The sequence below is a fragment of the Dermacentor andersoni genome, chromosome 8 (genome assembly GCF_023375885.2).
Source record: "Dermacentor andersoni chromosome 8, qqDerAnde1_hic_scaffold, whole genome shotgun sequence".
Taxonomy (NCBI): domain Eukaryota; kingdom Metazoa; phylum Arthropoda; class Arachnida; order Ixodida; family Ixodidae; genus Dermacentor; species Dermacentor andersoni.
In genome coordinates this window covers 74236222-74256580 of record NC_092821.1, presented here as the reverse complement: position 1 = coordinate 74256580, position 20359 = coordinate 74236222, and the positions used below count along the sequence as shown (strand labels likewise).

General features: G+C 45.3%; 1 protein-coding gene across 3 annotated transcripts in view; it reads right to left on the bottom strand.

Moving 5' to 3' along the window:
- LOC126538796 (uncharacterized) overlaps window positions 1-14764 on the bottom strand; it is a 51237-nt gene extending 36473 nt beyond the window's left edge. For all 3 annotated transcript variants that reach the window (XM_055074992.1, XM_055074993.1, XM_055074994.1), the window contains exons 1-4: window positions 14645-14764; window positions 11380-11598; window positions 6127-6359; window positions 5693-5882 (exon numbers count right to left, since the gene is read on the bottom strand). In XM_055074992.1, the coding sequence (XP_054930967.1) occupies window positions 5693-5882; window positions 6127-6359; window positions 11380-11598; window positions 14645-14705 (703 nt within the window). In that variant the 5' untranslated portion in view covers window positions 14706-14764. The remainder of the gene's footprint in view (window positions 1-5692; window positions 5883-6126; window positions 6360-11379; window positions 11599-14644) is intronic.
- Window positions 14765-20359: the final 5595 nt, after the last annotated feature.

The window sequence follows — 20359 nt, the reverse complement described above, 5'->3', positions numbered from 1 at the left end:
GTTGCTGCTGCCGCGCTTACTCACCACGGGGTTTTGACAGCGAGTTTGCGTGGTCATCGAGTGAGATGTGTTCATGTTTGCTTCTGCGCGCGGGACACCACGCTCGTTAATTTAGTTCGTATGCCTATGTTTACATCTTTATACGGCCGATAAAGCTGCTATGCTTACTTAGTGTAGATGTCCACTAATTTGCTATCGCCATGAATGCTTCGCTTTTCGGTGGAACTACTACTTTTCTTTAGGACAAGCCCGGTTCTGTGCGCTGTCGGCGCGAGAGACACGGGTTAGTATTCCACTATATTGAAGTTTGACAAGGTCATGGTGAGCGAGGCGTTTCCCGGTGATAACACGCCCAACTTCGTTGTGTGCTCTACGGCTGCAAATTATTGATAAAGAAGACCGGCGTTCCCCGCAAACACGCCCATAGAAACACTTGGCTTAAACTTATTTCCGCTGCCCAAAGGATCTGCGTAACATTAGGCTCTCATTGTCTCTAGTGTTCACAACAATGACGCTTGTGAAGCCGAACGGTGACAGATTTTGTTGTTGCGACATTTTCAGAAACCCAGTTCACAGCGATAACTACTTGCTCTGTGAAACGACAATCAACACAACGCAGAACTCTGGGGGACCGTGACAACATTAAGGAACATTGTACGTTGCGATTCGTGGTTAAGAGAAATGAAAGAACGGTGAGTTAAAAATTTATGCTCTTATGGCGCCCCCTAAAAGCTCGGGAAGCCACCTTTCGGTAGTTTCTGCAGCCGTGTTTAATTGTTGTTTGAGAGTGCCTTGTTCAGTTACATGAAAGGACGCTAAAGGCAAATATTTAAGCTAAAGTAATAGAATAATGCTTCAGAACATCTAACGCGTCAATATGACCAAGAACAGAGATTTAGTAATCGTTAAATTGGAGTAAATGTAATACACAATTTGAGACTCCACCGAGACATCCTAGTACTATAGGCCATTTACGTAGCAACTCCTCATTCTAATTGTCTCAATTGCACTCCACTACTCGTAATAAAAAATATGGTGTCATTGCTTTAAAAAATACTCACGAATATGCTGCTTGTCTACTACTATTCAATTTCTAGAGAAAAGAAAGTCTGACCTTACACTTGACAACGACGCGGCTAGGAGTCAAAAGGTTGTTTTGGCTCGCCTCCAGACCACTCGTCCTCGCACGTCTCGGTAGTTTCCATGTTGCCTACTGCTGCGCTTGTTTTCCTAGCTCGTGGAACTTATAAGAGATATCTTGCGTAATGTCTACAACCATGTGCGCAAATTGCGCTTCCTCCACCCTGGTGAAAAGAAGACGTGCGGGTGAGTGCAACACGTTCCTAGAACGTTCCTAGGACCCGTGCGGGCTCTACCACAAGTTTCATTTATTTGCTGCGGCGTTCTGACATACACATAGCGTGCTTGCTTCATAACGTGTCCCTGCGAACGCAACCTCGGTTGCTCCGTGCGACAGGATAAGCAGAACAGACTTGGGCATATTGTTCCCTTACTTGAAGCCCCGAAGGCGTCGTTGACTGCAACAATGCAAAAGTGGCGACGGGAACAGGACTAGACTGCAGGAGCTACAACGTTTGCCAAGTCTTGCGTCATTCCTGATTCGAACAGCTAATTACCCTAGCAAGGAAGCGTGGCATGCTGCGATATCTTATGTACTGGTGTAGCATGTCAGCGCCGTCATCTATCACTGCCGAAGTGGCCTCGAAAGCGCTGGAATATTCAGCCACACGATAAGGTCAGCTTCTCGCAACCACCGCTGCCCGTCATTTGCTGCTTAGCTAAAGAAACGTCACTGCTGTCGCCTCTATGTAAATAAATGAAAAAAAAAATGAAAACTAATGTCTTTAGGTGAGTCACGTGCAGCTCATGGCGGCGCTGTAGCTTATGAGATATGAAAAACGTAAACTAGTCATGTGCGCGCCACGGGGTTAAGATAAACAGGGGTGTACCTACTCGCCTGACAAGGCGTTCTAGCTAGGGCTCCATTCTCGACACACATGGCGGCTTCACGGCTGCCATTACCTGCCATGTTGACTTTCTTATTGGCTGTCGAGAGGTCACGTGTTTTGAACTTTGTTCCGAGAAGCGGAAGTTTTGCAAGATGCAATCTTGCGTTCTCATCAAGATGACAAAACTTGATGTGGTGGTGCAGGCGTTTCGAAACAAAATACTTTTTTTTCTGGTCCTCGACAGTTATATTGTGATGTTAGTGCTTGAAAAATAACGTGAGCGATAGCGTGCAGAAGCCCGTTCAATGCATCTGCCATTTCCTAAATATGGGGCTACGGTACTAGATAGCCGCCGTATCACCTTGTTGATTGGCTCAAGGAATATCAAGTGAGAAGCGCACAGGAAAGGTCATTTCGTAAACGTCAATTAAAAAAAATTACATTAGGGGGTTTTACGTGTCGCAACCACGATCTGATTATGAGGCCCACCGTACTCGGCGACTTCGCAAAATTTGCACCAACTGGGGTTCTTTAACGTGCACCTAAAGCTAAGTACACGAGTGTTTTCGCATTTCACCCCCATAAAAACGCGGCTGCCATTGCGAGGATTAAACTTCAATTTGACCTTTTGTGTCATTGGGCTGGGCTGCCATTGCAAGGATCTTCTGCCAGAATTAGGGACGCAACGAGCCACACGAATTATGATACTGAGCAGCCATATGCAATGGCATCTCGAAGAGTTGATTGTTGGGCTAGTTGGTCTTCCGTAATTGAATTAGCGTAATTTGGCACAACAATCACCGCAGCGAGAAGAGAGGCGGTCAAAGACAACCGCTACTGACAACTTCTTAATGGAAGGATAGAATTGGACATGCATATCCTCTTGTAACGCATGCGCTTACCAAGCAAAAAGGACAGGCACTTGCACATCAAAGGTGGTTACGCAAGAAGTCAAATTCTATTCTATATCCTTCTATCTATTAGTTCTATCCCATTACTTGATGCTGAGTTTGACTTCACGATGTAACAAATTGCTCACAGAATCTCTCGTGGAAGTTATGTAAATGATGTGTATGCATTTGCTGCTTAATCACGTGCTGCTTCGTCATCGTGTGCTGCCGCGTTTGCTATAAGTGCGAGCAACACCGTGACAGAATCGTGTAACGGAGAAGCGCGGTTGCGACGCCGAAATGTTAACTGAAATCAGCATGAGACGACGAAGAAAGATGAATAGCAAGCAGCAATGTTCACTCATTTTATGTTATGGTGCGTTTAGATGATGCCGCTGAATCGTGGAAGATGGGCACTGGGCGATGCGTGATATCATTGGACAGTGCCACGTTTGGTACACCTCGTGCCAAGACGTGGTCGATAAGGCTGCCTACTCTCAATGCGAACCATTATCAACCGCCGTCATCAGCCATACTCCGGCGACGGCGGCTGCGTTTGGCGCTGCCGCGCGTGCCCTATCTTGGAAGCGATCCGCGATGGGTTTGAGTGCTCCAAGTGCTGATAGCTTCGTGTGCACTGGGCTCTCGTCGCTTAGTTCGCGTTGGAGATACAGGCAGCACGAATGTGATTCGCTCGCTGCTACGGGCCCTATCTCGAAAGCGATCGTCTTCCAAGATAGCAAACGGACGGACGGATGGCTTCCCTCGTTGGGTAGGCATACAAATGCTTACGCAGTTAAAAGGCGCCGCACTGTTATACCGTTCCAAGCAACGACTACAGCGAGAGTTCGCCATCCGGTCACTTCTCATTTTGATAGGTGATCGACACGTTGGTTTCTCGACTTAAGCGCGGCATGGCACGGCCATTTGGCGCCCACAGCTAGCGAAGGAGTAAAGGGAGGAGAGCACCTTGCAAACCCAGTGTGCGCGCAGGTTTGTTGGCAATAATGTACGCGACGAAGGGGCTAGAAACAGCGTGAAGGACAGGATGAAAACAGAGAAAACATGTTTAGCAGTGCGTACATCATCTCTACTTTATTCCTATCCTTTGCGCCGTTCTTAACGCCTTCAACGTGAACCAACTACCCTGATTCAGCACACTCGTAATGTACACGATAGACGGACCCTGTCTTACTGCTCGCGTTTAGCAGCGGAACAACTATATACATATGCGCGGCACCGAGGCCTACGTTTTAACCACGAGAGAGGACTAGATCTGGTTTATTGGTGCCGCCATCGCCAGTAAAAATGCAATCTATGCAGCCAGCGGTAAATAATATTGCGCCATCTGAGAGCTAGGAATGAAAACGCTTTCGTGGCTCTATAGTATCCGAGGATGTGGCCCATGCGCTACCTCGGATGCTTTGTATACTGCGTGAAGTGAGACGGAGCGACGGCTCATTTTACCACTTATTTCTTGCCGTCACTGAGAAGAACAAGTGTCGAAGGGCGCGCACTGGTCTGTGACGTCTGGTAATCATGTCAAAAGGGGTGGGCCACCGTGCGCTCCGCCCGGAATTCCGTGCGACCACTAAAATTTGTGCAAGCAGCCGAATATATTCTGCGTCCCCGTAATGTCGTGGCTACAAATAGCGAATAATGCTAGGCATAGCGTTAAGAGACACAAAGAGAGCGGTTTGGATCAGAGAGCAAACGGGTATAACCGATATTGTAATTGACATTACGAGAAAAAAATGGAGCTGGGCAGGCCATGTAATGCGCAGGCTAGACGACCGATGGACCATTATGGTTACATAATGGGTGCCAAGAGAAGGGAAACGCAGTCGAAGACGGCAGGAGACTAGGTAGAGCGATAAAATTAGGAAATTCACGGGCGCTTGTTCGAATCGGTTGGTGCAAGACAGGGCTGATAGGAGATCGCAGGGCGAGGCCTTCGCCCTGCAGTGGACATAAAATAGGCCGATAATGATGATGATGATGATGATGAATGTAGCGCGGTGCTGTCAGCTGTGCCCCGCTAGGTTTCTGGCCGTGCTTGTGCGTTTCACGCAAGAAAAAAATAAAATAAAGATGCAGTAGTGCGTCTAAGTCCCCTGAATTAACTAAAGATAGCGGCATTCCTCTTTTCCTGGCCTTTCCTTCTCCTAGTTTCCTCGACCCGTTCAATCGCAGCTTGCACTGCGATTTTGCCCTTGATCGCGGTGATCGCGCGTCTGATCGCGATGCCGCCCGGCTTGGTTTGCCAGATCGAAAGATGTCGCTACCATTTGTTTTATTCAGGGTAAATTCAAGAGGCTTAAGCGCTGCCGGCTGTCGGGTGTCGTTTTACTCACCGACGGTAGTAACGGGTGGTAATGGCTTATATGCAATGTCCCAATTGCTTGCTCGAAATCGGGCGATTGAGCATTGCATTAGAGGAATGAGGACCATTCAGACACGAGTCTCTCTTTAATTGCATGTTTTCATGGAACGAAACAACTACTTCATGCTTTCCGCAATGGTATGTAAACAGCGTAAGTTGACATAATATTTGCCTTTAGTGTCCCTTTTATGTACGTGGGAGTTCCACCTTGGTGTGTACATGCTAAATGTGCATAATATATGGTTGTTCCACGAGGCATATGAGACATTGCGGGCTCTCTTATGCAGTGACCGACAAGAAGCTTACTTGAGCCGCCGCGCTTGGTGGAACCCCTATTAGGCACGGCGCTTATTGTTTTTTTTTTTTTTAGTGAGTCACAAGAACACTAATCATTCGACTGTTACCAGACAATTATGGCTTAACGAACTCGCAGAAAAGGTTGTTCTTACTCCTCTTCGGCACTTCCTCGAAGGGTGGCAGTCCGAACAGCTCGGGCTTGAAGTCCAGCAGCGAGTCGATACACAGGGTTGCCCGACTCCGGTTCTCTTGGTCCATGCGAGCGTCCGGAACCATCACAACCTGCATGCCGGCTTCCAGGGCTGCCGTCACACCTGCTGGCGTGTCCTCGAACACCAGAACCTGGTCGCGGAAGACGGTGCGCGCACAAGGACATAAATTATTAACTAAATAATAATGTTGTGATCAGTAAGCGAGAAAATGCAGAGCTGTTCATGGCGCGAAAATTTAGAGGTTACTGTAGCATCTGCGTGCTTTCTAAATAAATTGAGGAAGGCATAGAAATGATACTGCGTTTTGGAAGCTAATGAATAGAACTTGGTAGTATTTATTGTTCACTTCAATTTAGAGTCCAATGCGCTTCTACCTTGCCGGGTGCTGGATCTTCCGCGAACTTGGATGCTGCAAGGCGGAAGATGTCCGGGTGTGGCTTGCCACGGCTGACCTCGGGGTCCCCACCCGAAACGAACACGTGATGGAACAGCGACAGAAGACTGCCGTGGCACGTCATCTTCATGCCGAATGAGACCGGCTTGGAGCTGGAGGTCAGTGCTATTGGAATGCCGTGCCCCTCCAAGTGTCGCACTAATCGCTCGGCCCCTGGAAACAAGTAATATAGAGAAATCTCGAGGACTGGTGCTGAAAGGCGAATTATCTTACAGTGTAAGATATTAATGCGTGACACCTGTTTAAGCTCCGAAGCGTAAAGAACATTCACCCACCTACCGCATCGGTCCGTGTATGAAAAAAACATGAAAGAAATGAAAGAAAAAAATGAGTGTCCAACTCAAGGGATAGGATAGAATTTGCGGAACTGTCAGAACTGATCAACAAGGCGAAAATAAGGAATATTCGAAACTATAACGTGAGAAAGACTGAAGAAGCCGTAAAAAATGAACGCAGCCTGAAATCGGTGAGAAAGAAACTTTACATAGGACAAACCAAGCGCTGAAATATAAGCAGGGTAATATCATCAGCAATCTCGAAGATATAGTCAAAGCAGCGGAAGAATTCTATACTAACCTGTACAGTACCCAGAGGAGTTAGGGTAAATCAATTACAAACAGTAATGAAGAGGATACAGGAACTCCTCCTATAACTAGCGATGAGGTCAGAAGGACCTTGCAAGACATGAAACCACGAAGAGTGGCAGGAGAAGGTGGAATAACAGTCGATTTAATCAAAGATGGAGGAGACACAATGCTTGAAAAACTGGCGGTTCTGTTATACGAAGTGTCTATCGACTGCAAGGGTCCCAGAAAACTGGAAAAATGCAAATATTATATTAATCCACAAAAACAAAGACTTTAGAGAATTGAAAAATTGTTGGCCCATTAGCTCACTCCCTGTATTATATAAAATATTTACCAAAATAATCTCAAATAGAATAAGGGCAACACTAGACATTAGTCAACCAAGGGAACAGGCTGGCTTAAGGAAGGGATACTGTACAATGCGTTACATCCGTGCCATCAATCAGGTTATCGAGAAATCCGCAGAGTACAATAAGCCTCTCTATATGGCTTTCATAGATTAGGAAAAGGCATTTGATTCAGTAGAGATACCAGCAGTCATAGAGGCATTACGTAATCAAGGAGTACAGAACGCTGACGTATATACCTTGGAAAATATCTACAGAGGTTCTACAGCAACCTCCATTATACACAAGAAAAGCAGGAAGACACCTATAAAGAAAGGGGTCTGACAGGGAGACACAATCTCTCCAATGCTACTCATTACGTGCTTAGAAGAAGTATTGAAGATATTAAATTGGCAAGGCTTAGGACTAAAGATCGACGGCGAATATCTCAGAAACTTTCGATTTGCCGATGACCTCGTTCTATCAGAAACAATGCAGACGAGTTACAACAAATGATTGAGAACCTTAACAAAGAAAGTGTAAGAGTGGGGTTGAAGATTAATGTGCCGAAGACAAAGATAATGATAAATAGCGGGGCAAAGGAACGAGAGTTTAGGATCGCCAGTCGGCCTCTAGAGTCTGTGCAGGAGTACGTTTACCTAGGTCAATTCATCGCAGGGAACCCTGATCATGAGTAGGAAATTTACAGAATCAAAATGGGTTGGATCGCATACAGCAGACATTGCCAGCTCCTGGCCGGAAGCTTACGATTATCATTGAAAAGGAAGGTGTACAATCAGTGCATTTTACCAGTGCTGACATATGGGGCAGAGACTTGGAGACTGACAAAGAAGCTTGAGAACAAGTTAAGGGCCGCGCAAAGAGCGATGGAACAAAGACTGCTAGGCATAACGTTATGAGACAGAAAGACAGCGGTTTGGATCAGCGAGCAAACGGGTATAGACGACATTATAATTGATATCAAGGGGAAAAAATGGAGCTGGGCAGGTAATGTAATGCGCCCGTTAGATAACCGTTGGGCCATTAGGGTTACAGAGTTGGTACCAAGAGAAGGAAAACGCAATTGAGGACGACAAAAGACTATGTTGAGCGATTAAATGAGGAAATTCGTGGGCGCTAGTTGGAATCGGCTGGCGCAGGACAGGGGTAGTTGGAGACCGCAGGGACAGGCCTTCGTCCTGCAGTGGACCTAAAACAGGCTGACGATGATGATGACCTAAATTTAATTTGTTCATTATACAGAAGTCATTCATTGTTTTATATATTCTTCCGTATTAAAAAAAAAAAGAGGTAGGCTAACTATCACAATATATGGCTGCGATCATATACCTTTATATACTCAATAGTGTTAGCAAATATTGTTAACCCTCTCCTGACGCACTCTATTAACCGTTGTCTTGAGTAAATGCAATCTTACAAGTCCGCTTCGTCATACATGTTAGTCTAGCCTTGAATTGCAGAGAACTGACAAACCGCGTCCATTGTAATTTAGCGCCCTGCACTTTGTACGTCGATGGCTCTACAGCTGGTTACCACATTGCGCAAATGCGTCATGTCCCAGGTACCATACAAAGTGTACTTGCTAAGTCAAAGATGAAAGAAAAGAAAGAACGAGAAAAATAAACAAAGAAAAGAATAAGAAATCGAAGCTTACGAGCCTCGTGGTAGAAAAAAAACCTTCGTGTTGTAAGTAACATGAACAAGCTTCCAGAATTTTAGGTATGTTTAAATTATGAAGATGTGAATAATTAGTTTTCAATAAGTAGACACAGGCCAGATGTGAGCGCTTTAGGTTTTCAAATACGTATGAAAACAACAATTTTAGTTGCTTTAAGCGCACTAGGTTCTGCGTTGCTCTTTTGTTTTACGCCTAAAAGAAAACACGCGACAAAAAGGTACAGTAACGCGATCCGGCTGTGTGGCTGCGAGCCTCAGCCGTGGTGTTCTAGAATAAACTGCATGTTAACTAAAGGCGCTGTCGGCTTAACAAAATGGTTGCACCCGTCTGTTAATACGGTTATCTTGGCATTATCATGTAATTCCTGCAAGATTGAAGCTCGCGTCTGAGCGCAAGACTCTTCACATTTACGTGCCAAGACCATGATAAAGTTATCAGGCACGCCTCAGTGGGGGACTCCGGATCAATTTCGATCTGCTGGGGTTTTGTAACGGGCACTCAACTCAAAGTCCACCAGTGTTTTTGCGTTAAGCTTATATTGAAGTGCGGCCGCTGCTGTTGGAATCGAACCTGCAACCTCTAGCTCAGAATGGCAACCGGACTACAAGGCGGGAACAACCTCGCGAGAGCAGCCAAAAGACAGCAAAGAGCGAAGTCGTCAAAACACACCACACAGAAAAATCACCACCAGGCATTCAGCGCTGCAGGCCAACCTAAATATTCGAATGAATTTAGCGATCATCTCGAATTAAGTACGATTTGCATAATTATGAACGCATAAAACCCATGGAGTCAGTTCGTTCAATACGTGTTTGAGGGCAGAATTCCTGCCGCGCGCAAGCAAAAAGCTGGGTCGATTTTTTTTTTTATGCTGCGGGCATTGTAATAATCTGGGAAAAAATAGCCAAGAAATATATAGACCGTAGCAAACACCCGAAATTTAGATTTACAACTATCTTCTGAAACGTGGCTTGAACATATCAGTCGTAAGCAGAATAATTAGAAAGGTAATCAATTAGTGATGACAAACTGATTTGCGTGAGATCAAGACAAACCTTAATCACAGCTTCGCTATAAGAGTGAAGCAGTGAATGCTACAGCAACCTGTTAGTTACACGAAGTGTAAGACTCGTAGCCGTAGTGGCAGTATGAACGGAAGTTTGAACTGAACAGCTTCATTTATGTTTATTAATGACAGCCAACGTAATTCTTAGCGACATAACACCACTTTTCCGTATCGTGTATGTTTCAAACCTCTTTCCTGGGGCTTATCCAGTAGGTACACACACTTGCGCCAATAAATATACATTATGTCCAGGTTTGAGCTCAGTTATTGTTTCGCACTTTAAATATTAAGTCTGAGAAGATTTAAGATAAAAGGCATGCGCTGTCGGTGCTTTGTTTGAGGGCTGCTATTCTCAGAATTCTGAGGAATAATTTTGTCAGGAATGTGAGACCCGGTATGACGTGTCAATATAACCCACATATGTTGCATGTCTTATAGTATAACATGGCATACAGCATACATATACCTAAATATATAGGGAACCTCACGGTGACTCCGATGGTGACGGCGACGGCAGAAATTTGTTTAGTCTGCGCATATAATTTCTATCCCACTAAAAACACTGGAGGCTTCATCAGGTTGCTCCTAGCAGCATACGTTTGGTATATTTCCGAAAGCAGGCTTTGCTTCCCTTTAAAGTTGATTCACGATAACAGGGACACCTTGTATGTTAACTTATGCCGGCATTTCTTACCGAAATATTAGTAGCCAAACGCAGCCTGCCGTCTATAGCATAGCGTTCTAAGCAAGTGAAGGGGTGCAGATAAAGCTGAACAACTAAAATGTCCCACTCGAGACGTACACTTCAAGAATACCTCTGATCAACAAAGTGCCCTGGAAATCTGCGTTCCGCGCTGGTGTCCTGCCAATGTACAAGAATGACGGAGTTCATTGCGGCCTACCTTTAATGTGGCTGGTTGACATGACATGACTGATGATTCTATTATAGCACGAATTTGCTGGAGTGCTCATAAGTCGTCCATGATTACAGAAAAAGGGTGCTAGAACACGTGACAAGGTATCACGCCTCTGGGTGCTACTTCCCATCTTGCACCGTCTTCTATACTCGCGGACAGCTTTCTGTGGCTGTGAAGGGAAATATACGGTGGCAAAGTGCGCACAAGTGGGAGTACTTTTGAAAAGTGCCCCGCGTTTTCATCCACGTTGGTTTAAGCTGAGGAAAAGCATAACATAAACACCTTATCAGCAACAGGTAAATATGACAAAACACAGCACTGAATGTAAAGGTGTACTCATTTAGCGGCTTTTCCCATCCGTCTCTGGGCAAACGCGAAACCGTCGCACCTGAAAGCTGCGTGGATTCACCGTCTGGTCCGAGTAACGAAAAGCACTGTTAAACGCAGGCGGACTACTAGGCGCAGTAACACATGTGCAGAAGCTCCACCCTCGTAGCTTTCCCTTCATAGCCACAGAAGGTTGTCCGCGAATATAGCCCCTCTTTTCTGTGGCGTCTAATCCGTGATAGATAACTCACCGGGCATGAGCTGTGCTTTGGGCAACGCAGCCATATAGAAGCGGTCCAGCTCCGCCAGGTACTGATCCACGCTGAGCGGCAGCTTCAGGGTGTCAATGACAACGCGGGCCGCGTCGATGTCCGGTATTCCCATCACTCGCATCTTCAGCTCCCACGTGTACTTCTTGCCGTGGCGCTCGGCCACCGCTTCCGCAGCCGCTGTGTACAGTCGGTCTGCGTCTGTTCGGCGACATTTCGCCAAAAGCAGTAAAACATGGAATAAGTTGTCCATGCCCTTTTCTTTGGGAGCCCTCGGACTCCGAATGACAAACGCGAATGACTTGCAACCATTCAATTTGGGCGAGTTCGTTCTCTTTCACTGTGGTTGGCGTGTCCCATAAAACATTTTCCAAGGCTTATAAAAATACTTACATAATGCGTGCACACAATGGAGGGCGCGACTGAAAGAATGTCGTTGCGTACACAAATAAAACAATTTCTTGCATTTAGTTTAGGTGCACCATTCACTCTGCCAGTGTTAAGATGTAGAACATAATTGAATGAGAATGGTGTGGAAAATTTTACAAACTATTCCATTCAGCAGCACGTTACTCCCTACACATTGTGCAATAATTTTCTCAGCATTATATAAAAGCGCGAAAAAAAAAGAGCGCGCGATCACGTACTTGCGAACTGCGCTGTTCACGTACTTGCGAACTGCGAAGTTATGTTAATGTGGCTGCGAGCAAGCAATCTTCAGCTAGTGCGCCAGTGTCAAGAGCAATCGAGGGACTCAATAAATTAGCTATATCGTTGAGATGAGAGAATTCAATGTTGCGTTTATGAGCGATGAATGATAACGTGCATGGATACGTCTGCGCGAGGCGTTTGCTCTGTAGTCGACCTAATTAGCACAAAGCGGAATTACTGAGTTGGAAATATGTAACTAGTTCTTGTATTGTACACAGTGGGACATAGTGTGTAGGTGCAACCAAGCAGTATTTTGGCGCAACGAGTACAAGAAGCGGCCCACGTCGGTTGCCTTAACTTAGAAACAGTAAAGGTATGGGCGAAATCACTAGCTCTCCTTCTAATTGACTACAGTTAATCAAGGCGATACCCTATTGTGGAATGATGAAAAAGTTACTAGACTAACGGACAACATTCTTTGTTTGTTTTGTGAGGTTTCGAGCGATTGGTGGTAGCGCCTTATGTGAGCGAAAGTTTTACAGCGGAGCTGTATATGTATACCCTCCCATTTATTTTTCAATGTCCGCGCCTCGAAACTTCCGCGCCCTCTATGAGGAGGCAAAGCAAACCAGTAAGGCTTGTGTTGACACCTGGCGTAGCAAGAGGAAAGCTAAGAGACCACCCATGAATACACAACGCCGCCCTCTATGAGGAGGCGGAGCAAACCAGTGAGGCATGTGATGGCAGTGAGGAAATGGACGGTGAATAGCAGCGAAGATCAAGCCAAAGAGGCTGGCGTGATCTTCACAGCGGCAGGCTCGACATGAAGACGAGCGCCGCCAAGCGGAAAATGCGGCCAAGCGACGCAGGTACCACGACAGTAAATTGGACGAGCACAAGGGTGCGTATGCGAAATTTCAAAAGGACTTTCTGCGTCGACATTTCGGATTCAGTTGTGCGATGTGTGAGACTGTGGATAGAGAACGACTTGGTGGTGATTGGTAACGTTCGAGATGTCTCGAAGCGTGAACGCGATGCGATTTTGAGAACTACCCCAGCTCCTTATTTAGCCAGCTGAGGGAGCGCTAACGGGCGTGACGCGCATCGACCATTTAGTGTGACAAGTGGTCGCTAACAAGCCATTTGGTGCATTTCTGCGCCTGCGCAAGGAACCGACTTGGCAGTTATTATGTTGCGTGCGCTGCTTTGGGGAGGCCGCGTGTAGGGAGTGCGTACTGCCGATGAACAAGCTGCTCACCAGGCCCGACTTCGGGACCGCAGACGTCAGCGTGAGTGAGAGCAGTGGGCAGCCCGAACACCAGCGAGGAGCGCGCCGAGGAGGCTGCCCGTTAGCGGCGGGCTTGAGCGGAATGCCCTCCAGATCGCGAAACGTCTAATGCCGCGCAACGACGGAGGTACTACGCTCCGAAGGCTGATACTTCCATTATTAGAAAAACACACAGGACGTAGTAAGTGCGTGTGGTGTGTGTTCCTTTTCTATTTTTCTCTAATGATGCATTACCAACTAGCCATCCTTCCGATGCTGACAGTGGTTCGGATGGGCGATTCCGCCGAGACTTAGTGGGATGGCTTCAGTTGTCATGTGCGTGACCGAGTGTACTTTGAAAACGACCTATCGGTGATTGCGAACAATTCTTACGACGATGTTTACAGCTCCGCTCGTACTCCACCTTCGCAGGGCGGAATGGCCTTCAATTTTTTCTTGGAATGCGCGTTTGCAAAATGGACGGCTTGTAAGTCATGCCATCGAGTTAGTTGTGTGTGTGTCAGTAATATTAAATGAAATGCTAACATTATTGTTAGGTGTGTAGCTGAAGAATATTTAGAGTATTTGCCCACTACTAATCTCTACAATATTAATTTCTCCAAAAGCAGCCGAGTAAGCAAATTGACATTTGATTGGAGTAAAGCCATTGCTGCCGTAGCTGACTTCAGCTTGGAAGCTGCGCGCAGAGAAAAAGACACGCCGCAATGCCTTCGAATAAGACAAATAATTTAATGCGGAAATAACATGTATAAAATTATTGCTTCGTAATTTCATTGGGAGGCTTCTTTACCAATGAAAACTCGCTTTTATTGAAATATATTTTTACGACACGCAAGTAAAAGTAGAGCCTGCGGCTTTTTCTGGGAAAAGAGCTTTGAGAATAATAATTATCCTTGCTAGAAGATTTCTTATTAGCAAACGGCTTCAGTGGCACCATCATTATGATCACCATAAAAGGCTCATGCCTGTTACTGCTCGCTGTTTGTGCGTACTTAAAGCTATGCAAATCTGGCCCTGGTTTCCACCTTTTCAATACTAAACAAAGCCGTCAGACAACCTTGTATCAGGACACTTCCACTTTACCCGAATATAGTGGGCACGCATAGAGATATGAAAGTCCCTTCCGCATGCTGGGCACACAAAGGTAGCTAGCCCCTTCTCAATATAGAAAAAAATGGTCGAATTGTCGATTAGCCCTACATATCGTCCACTGATGGAAGATGTAAAGCCCGCAAATTCTATCAAAGGAAACGGTTTGGGCCAAGTTCAAGCGCCGAAGCTGAACTACCAAAGAACGATGCGCCTCACCTAAAATTACGCCGTCCAGGTCGAAAAGGACGTGTGTCACTGGCTTGAAGGTTGTCCCCATGGTCCCAGTTCCGACTGCCCTCTTCTTGGTCTTCTTTACGTAGGACGAGGCTTCGCCGAGGGTTTGTTCTTCTTGTTACCAAAGAATGGATCGTACCCACTACGGAAGGTTGGCCAAGAAGCAGGGGGTTTACAAGCATTTTTAATACTTTTGTAACCAAGAACTAACTTGAATTATTACAGCGGGGGTGAGAAAGAAAGTAGAAATGACCAGAAATTTGCGTTTGACTTTGAGATAAAATAATTAGAATTCGCAAAGTACAACCAAGACGTTATTATGAAAATTGAATAGGGAGATCATCTTGTGTCTCTAGGAAAGAAGAAGTTTGCCCCAAAAGTCACATCTCTCACTCTATCCTAATGAAGACGCCCACACGGAGGAAACAGATGGTGAAACTAGCGATAACCAAGTCGACGAAATGAAACTTTACAAAAATTATCAGCTATGCAAATTTGCGGCAGGATAAAGCAACATTATTGCAGAAACCATCAAAGATAATGGTCAATGCCAGCCATAGCTTTTTGTGTAACCCGCTCCATATACCTATGCAACACGTGACTGAAGAGCCCTTATGAGCAGATCAGCATACAAAAGAAGTGGTAATCTCTCTCTCAACGACTATGCCAAATGATACCACGGCATGCCATGTATTGTTGTAATAAAAGCCTTTCAGTAAAAACTCCGTAGCAATCGCCACTATTCCTGCTGCACTATAGCTGCACTTTCGTTGCAATGACCATCTGTGAATTGGCGGCGCTCTGCGCGGACATGTTTAAGGCTACACACCACTTGTGTCACTTTGGCGCATCATTACGGCTGAATAACAAATAAGCACATACTAATTTCACGCAAGCAGTGCGCCGAAATTGCACCGCAGCGCCGATTGATTGATTGATTGATTGAAAACTTTATTATTCCACCGAGCTGGAGTGCCCGCCTCTTAACCTACACGCAGGTAGGGGGGAGGATGAAGCAGTCCCCGCGCGTTCAGGACGGTGAGTCTTCGCGGCCTTAACGGCCATGCGGATTTCTCGACGCTGGTCGTCTTCAGCCTCGCTCTGAAGCAAGGCTTCCCTGGCTACTCTACTGTCAATGTTTTCCTTGGCTCCTGAGGAGCCAGCACACTCCAATATTGCATGGCCTAGCGTACCTTTCTCCTTAAACATGTTGATGAGGGCGTCGTTATAGTCCTTCGCCTGAGTTAAGTAGATTCAATATGGTTTTGTGTAATTGTTTCCCTGGATGAGGCGCCGCCAAATGCGAGTGTCCTCCAGAGAGAGAGAGACGGATGCGGAGGCGGAAAGATTCTTCTTTCGGCTTTGTAATGATCTACAATTTCCCTGCACGTACATGATGATGTTATATTTGATCCCTGGAACTGGATGCTCTAGAGTTGCCGGGTGGTAGAGTGCTCGGGCGAGCTCGTAAATGGCTGCGTAACCAGGGACTTCTTCATGGGCCGGTACCCGAATAAAAGTTATGTCTCTCCTAGAGGGTTCTTGAGTACAATTTGGAGGGCTTCTTCCGAGATTCTCCCTGCACCGAAATACCCAGTGACGTAACTTATCTACTTGGCCAGTCAGCAGACAGGAGCGAGGTGTTTATTCGAGCCCGTACCCTGTGGCCCATGATCTTTGCTCGGTGGGCACGTATCTAGTGGTGCAAGTTAACTTTAATCTCATAAAGCGCCAGATACGTACAAACGGCAAAGTCAGTAGGGGGAAGGGGAGCAAAAGGAAGGTATGGCTTTAAAAATTCTGAAGGGACTCGGGCATATTGCAAAAGTGACAAAGAGGGGACAAAGTCAGACGATACCTGCGTAATGAACGTCTTAGCGTTAGAATACCGATTTGTTGGTGCTGACTTTTTTGAACATTGGTCTAAAGTAGCCCGCATGAAGAGTTTACCGTGACACAGCAGCGCGTCATAATAAACACAATACCATATGATTTGGAGCACAGTCGCATGCGAAATTGGTGAAATCATAATGTTTGAAATTAGTGATTTCCAGGAACCGGACAAGGAGCGTATTTCCTTGTTTGTTATCCCTTAGTCTAACAGCGTAACCAATTCTGGAGGAACGGCATAAATTGGGCTGTAGAAACAGTCAAGCAACAGAAAGAAATTTCTGAAGTACGCGTTGAAATGTAAATATTACTAAAATATTAGAAGGAAAGGGTAATCGAATACGGTCAGATTAGAGTAATAATAATAAAAGAAGTATTTCCCTAAAGAAAAATAATATTCAAAGAAAGTAGATAACTGCTGACCTATTTTCTCTTGTGGTGCTCAGGAGATCTAAAAGTGTTTAAAGAATATTCCTTTGGCTAAAGCGCAGAGCGAAAGGAAACGCCCATTGGATGAATATTTGACGTAGTTGTCGCTGTTGTTGCCATTTAAATAAAGCACTTACCATTTAATTATTACGCAATGTGATCCTGCTGCTGATGATGATAATCCTCTGTTATGGCTCGTACCCATTACAATAATGACCAGGGTTTTTTTTTTGTTCCTCTTTCTAATGCGAAATTTTTGTTGTAACAGCCATAAATATACAAAACGAAATGTACAGGATATGTACAACACCACATAGAAAAGCCTTATGTGCCACTACAACATCTCTAAGCTCATCCAACATCGACAAGAAATATGACGACATCACAGCGACAGCAGCAACAGCGGCAAGGACACGACTACGATTAATATTTCCAAGGTTCTACAACTACATGTACGGTGACAACGATTGTCACACCAGGGAGGATGCAACGACGAAGTTACAAAAATTGCTTTTACAAAAAGGAATTGAGGTGGCACATGAAACTTGCCCTTTGTTTGCCCGGGCTGTCATGTCGAGGCGTTCGAGTTGAATCCTTATTCGTCCTAAACTGCAAAAACTCTACCCCATCCCTGCCTTGCCACCCCTGGTATGACACCCTGTCATGTAACGATGCCATTCCGCGTTAATCTAAGTGTTATCCGCGAGCAATTCTATAAAAAAATTAAGGGACTCTTTGTAAATTCCAAAGTGTGTTCGGCGAAGGCCTGTGCCCATTCGACTTACTATGTGATGTCTTCCATTCCACTTCCCTGGCCTTGGTGCCCGGTGACATGGTGCCTGCCGCGTGCGCAATCGCTAATTCTTCTTCTGGCGTTTGGTATCGGGGGAATCCACATTCTTGGGGCGCTTCTCTGAACCGCTTACCGCGGAATCGTCACCGGGCCGCTTGGGAGCCATCCGACTAACTCGACTGCTGCGACGAGACGTCTGACGAAGGAGCGTTGCCGTGTGCACCGCTGTGCCATCACGCTATTGCTGAGATAGCGTAAGGGGGAGAGGCCACAGCTGGCACTGGTTCCAGGGCACGGACGGACGCACGGTCGGACGCGGCGAGTATGAGCCATTAAAAGCTTTCGCTTTAATATCAAAAGTGATAACATTGGCCCTGCACTGTGCTTGTTATTGCTGGAGGGGCGCCGTTACCAAAATGAATGAAAGGGGTTTATATGGTCGCGCACTCACTGAACAGTATAAAAGGTCTGTTGGTTTAGTTGTAGGCAAAATATGCGAGTATGACTCGTTTAGAAAGGGACGTTTGCAGTGCAAAGCAGCTGTGTGGGCAACAAAAGTAAATAAATGAACCACTTAATATTAACTGCTTTGAGAAATCAGCGTTCAATGTAGCAGACGATCGGTGACCGCCCATATAAGGCGGCGCAACGTGAAGAAATAGGTTTAGAAGAAAAGTAAAAAAAAGATTTAAGAAATAGGTTGTTACCATCTAGATTGTACTTAGTATGTTCTCAAGCACAACAATTTCGGCCGTTGTAGAGTCTTACCGGAAGGTATACGTTGCAACTTATCTTTTAAAACACCTAAAACTCAACACAGTTCTAAGCCATGTTGTCCGCATGTTCTACATGCAAAGAATAATGTAGTCGGCCAAGACTAAAAATAAACGGCTTTTAAGATGCTGCAGTCTCGTTCAGACTGAAGTGGTAAACTGTGAACGACTTCTTCTCTCATTAAGTTAGTAGGTAATTAGACGGTCTTCTTAATACATGCATTTCTTGGCCAATCCCCAAAATTGATACGACCCACTTGTTTACTGGAGAGCAAAAAAACAAGGAGTAGTACATACGGTTTGAAAATAGAATACGCAGTGACATAATCGGTTGGTTTTTACAATAATATGAAAATAACTTTTCACAAAACCGGGTTTGATCCCAGGCATATTGTCATAACGGCAACGAATCGTTAATGGGCGCTAAGCATTTTGTTGATTTGTGGTGGTAGAGCCGTAGGAACGCTTCTATTTAAGATTCTCCGATGTAGAAAAATACCACCATGCTACAATTTTGAAAGTATCCCTCACTGCCCAGAAAAATTATTACTGCTCAAAATTTTATTGATTCATAGAACGTGCGCAACGGCATTTAATATTCAGCGGTAACTAGATGTAAGCATATTTTGACATAATCCGTTGCTACTTGATTTTTGTTCATACAGACCAGCATACGATGGGGGGCGAAATACGAAAACACCCGCGTACTTACATTTAGGTGCCCGTTAAAGAGCCCCAGGTGGTCCAAATTTCCTGAGTCACCCACTATGGCGTTGCCTCATAATCAGATCGTGGTTTTCGCACGTGAAACACCATAATTGATTTTTTTTAACAGTCCAGCATATGCCGAAGCAGGATTTATAGATATTCATTTTGTTTTATTGCTTTGTGAATTTAATGATGGCAATATGGCTTCAGCTTTGCTGAAGTACGGCTGGAATTATAGACACATACACTTTACACCAGGCGGTCCACTACAGCAGAACGCGCAAACTCCCGTAATCAGACGAGCATCTCTTTTGCATGGGCATCATTTCTCGTTCAGACCCAGTCTCTGATAGCAGCTGGGTCAAACCAAGCTACAACTGCTGGGCTGTTTTGTGGGCATTAAATTGGCATCAGCCTAAGGCGCTCGATGCCACTATCTACACAACTCCTCCACTGAGTACTTCACCCCACTGGTTAAGTAAAGTGTTTATGGTGTTTTTTTGTGGTACACATAGACCAGTTCTGGTGTGTGCATGCGAATTAAAATTTGAATTCAAGCTTACTCAATGTCTCAGTGATCCGAGAATCACAGACAAAATGCTTTAGTAGAGGCTTCACTTGAGGTCTACGCATCCTATAGAAACTTGACATAACAAACACTGACATAAACCAAAGTACAGAAAAAGCAATAGCATAGCGGTAAGCAAGCTTTAAAAATAAATAAGATATGGACATGACAATTTCATCTTAACAGTATGTAAAAAAGTGCAGTATTAAACAATTCAGTTCAGTAATCCACAATACGAGTGCAAAGTGCAATTCAGTAATAACAGTAATAAAATGCACACTAATAAACAGTTCCCAGAGACAGATACCGCGCAAGACTGATAGACAACAACGATCTATAGCATAGATTATGTTATTACCGCACCCCACACGCGTGTCACTTTACCAACTGCTTGGAGATTCTCGTCGCCCTCCGAACATGCGTTAAATTTATCTGAAAACTGAGTATTCCGCCAACCGTGTATTGCTTCTGTACGCACCTTCAGACCTGCTAATGAAACTAGTTGAGTATGGTTACACCTCACTGGGCCAAGGTCC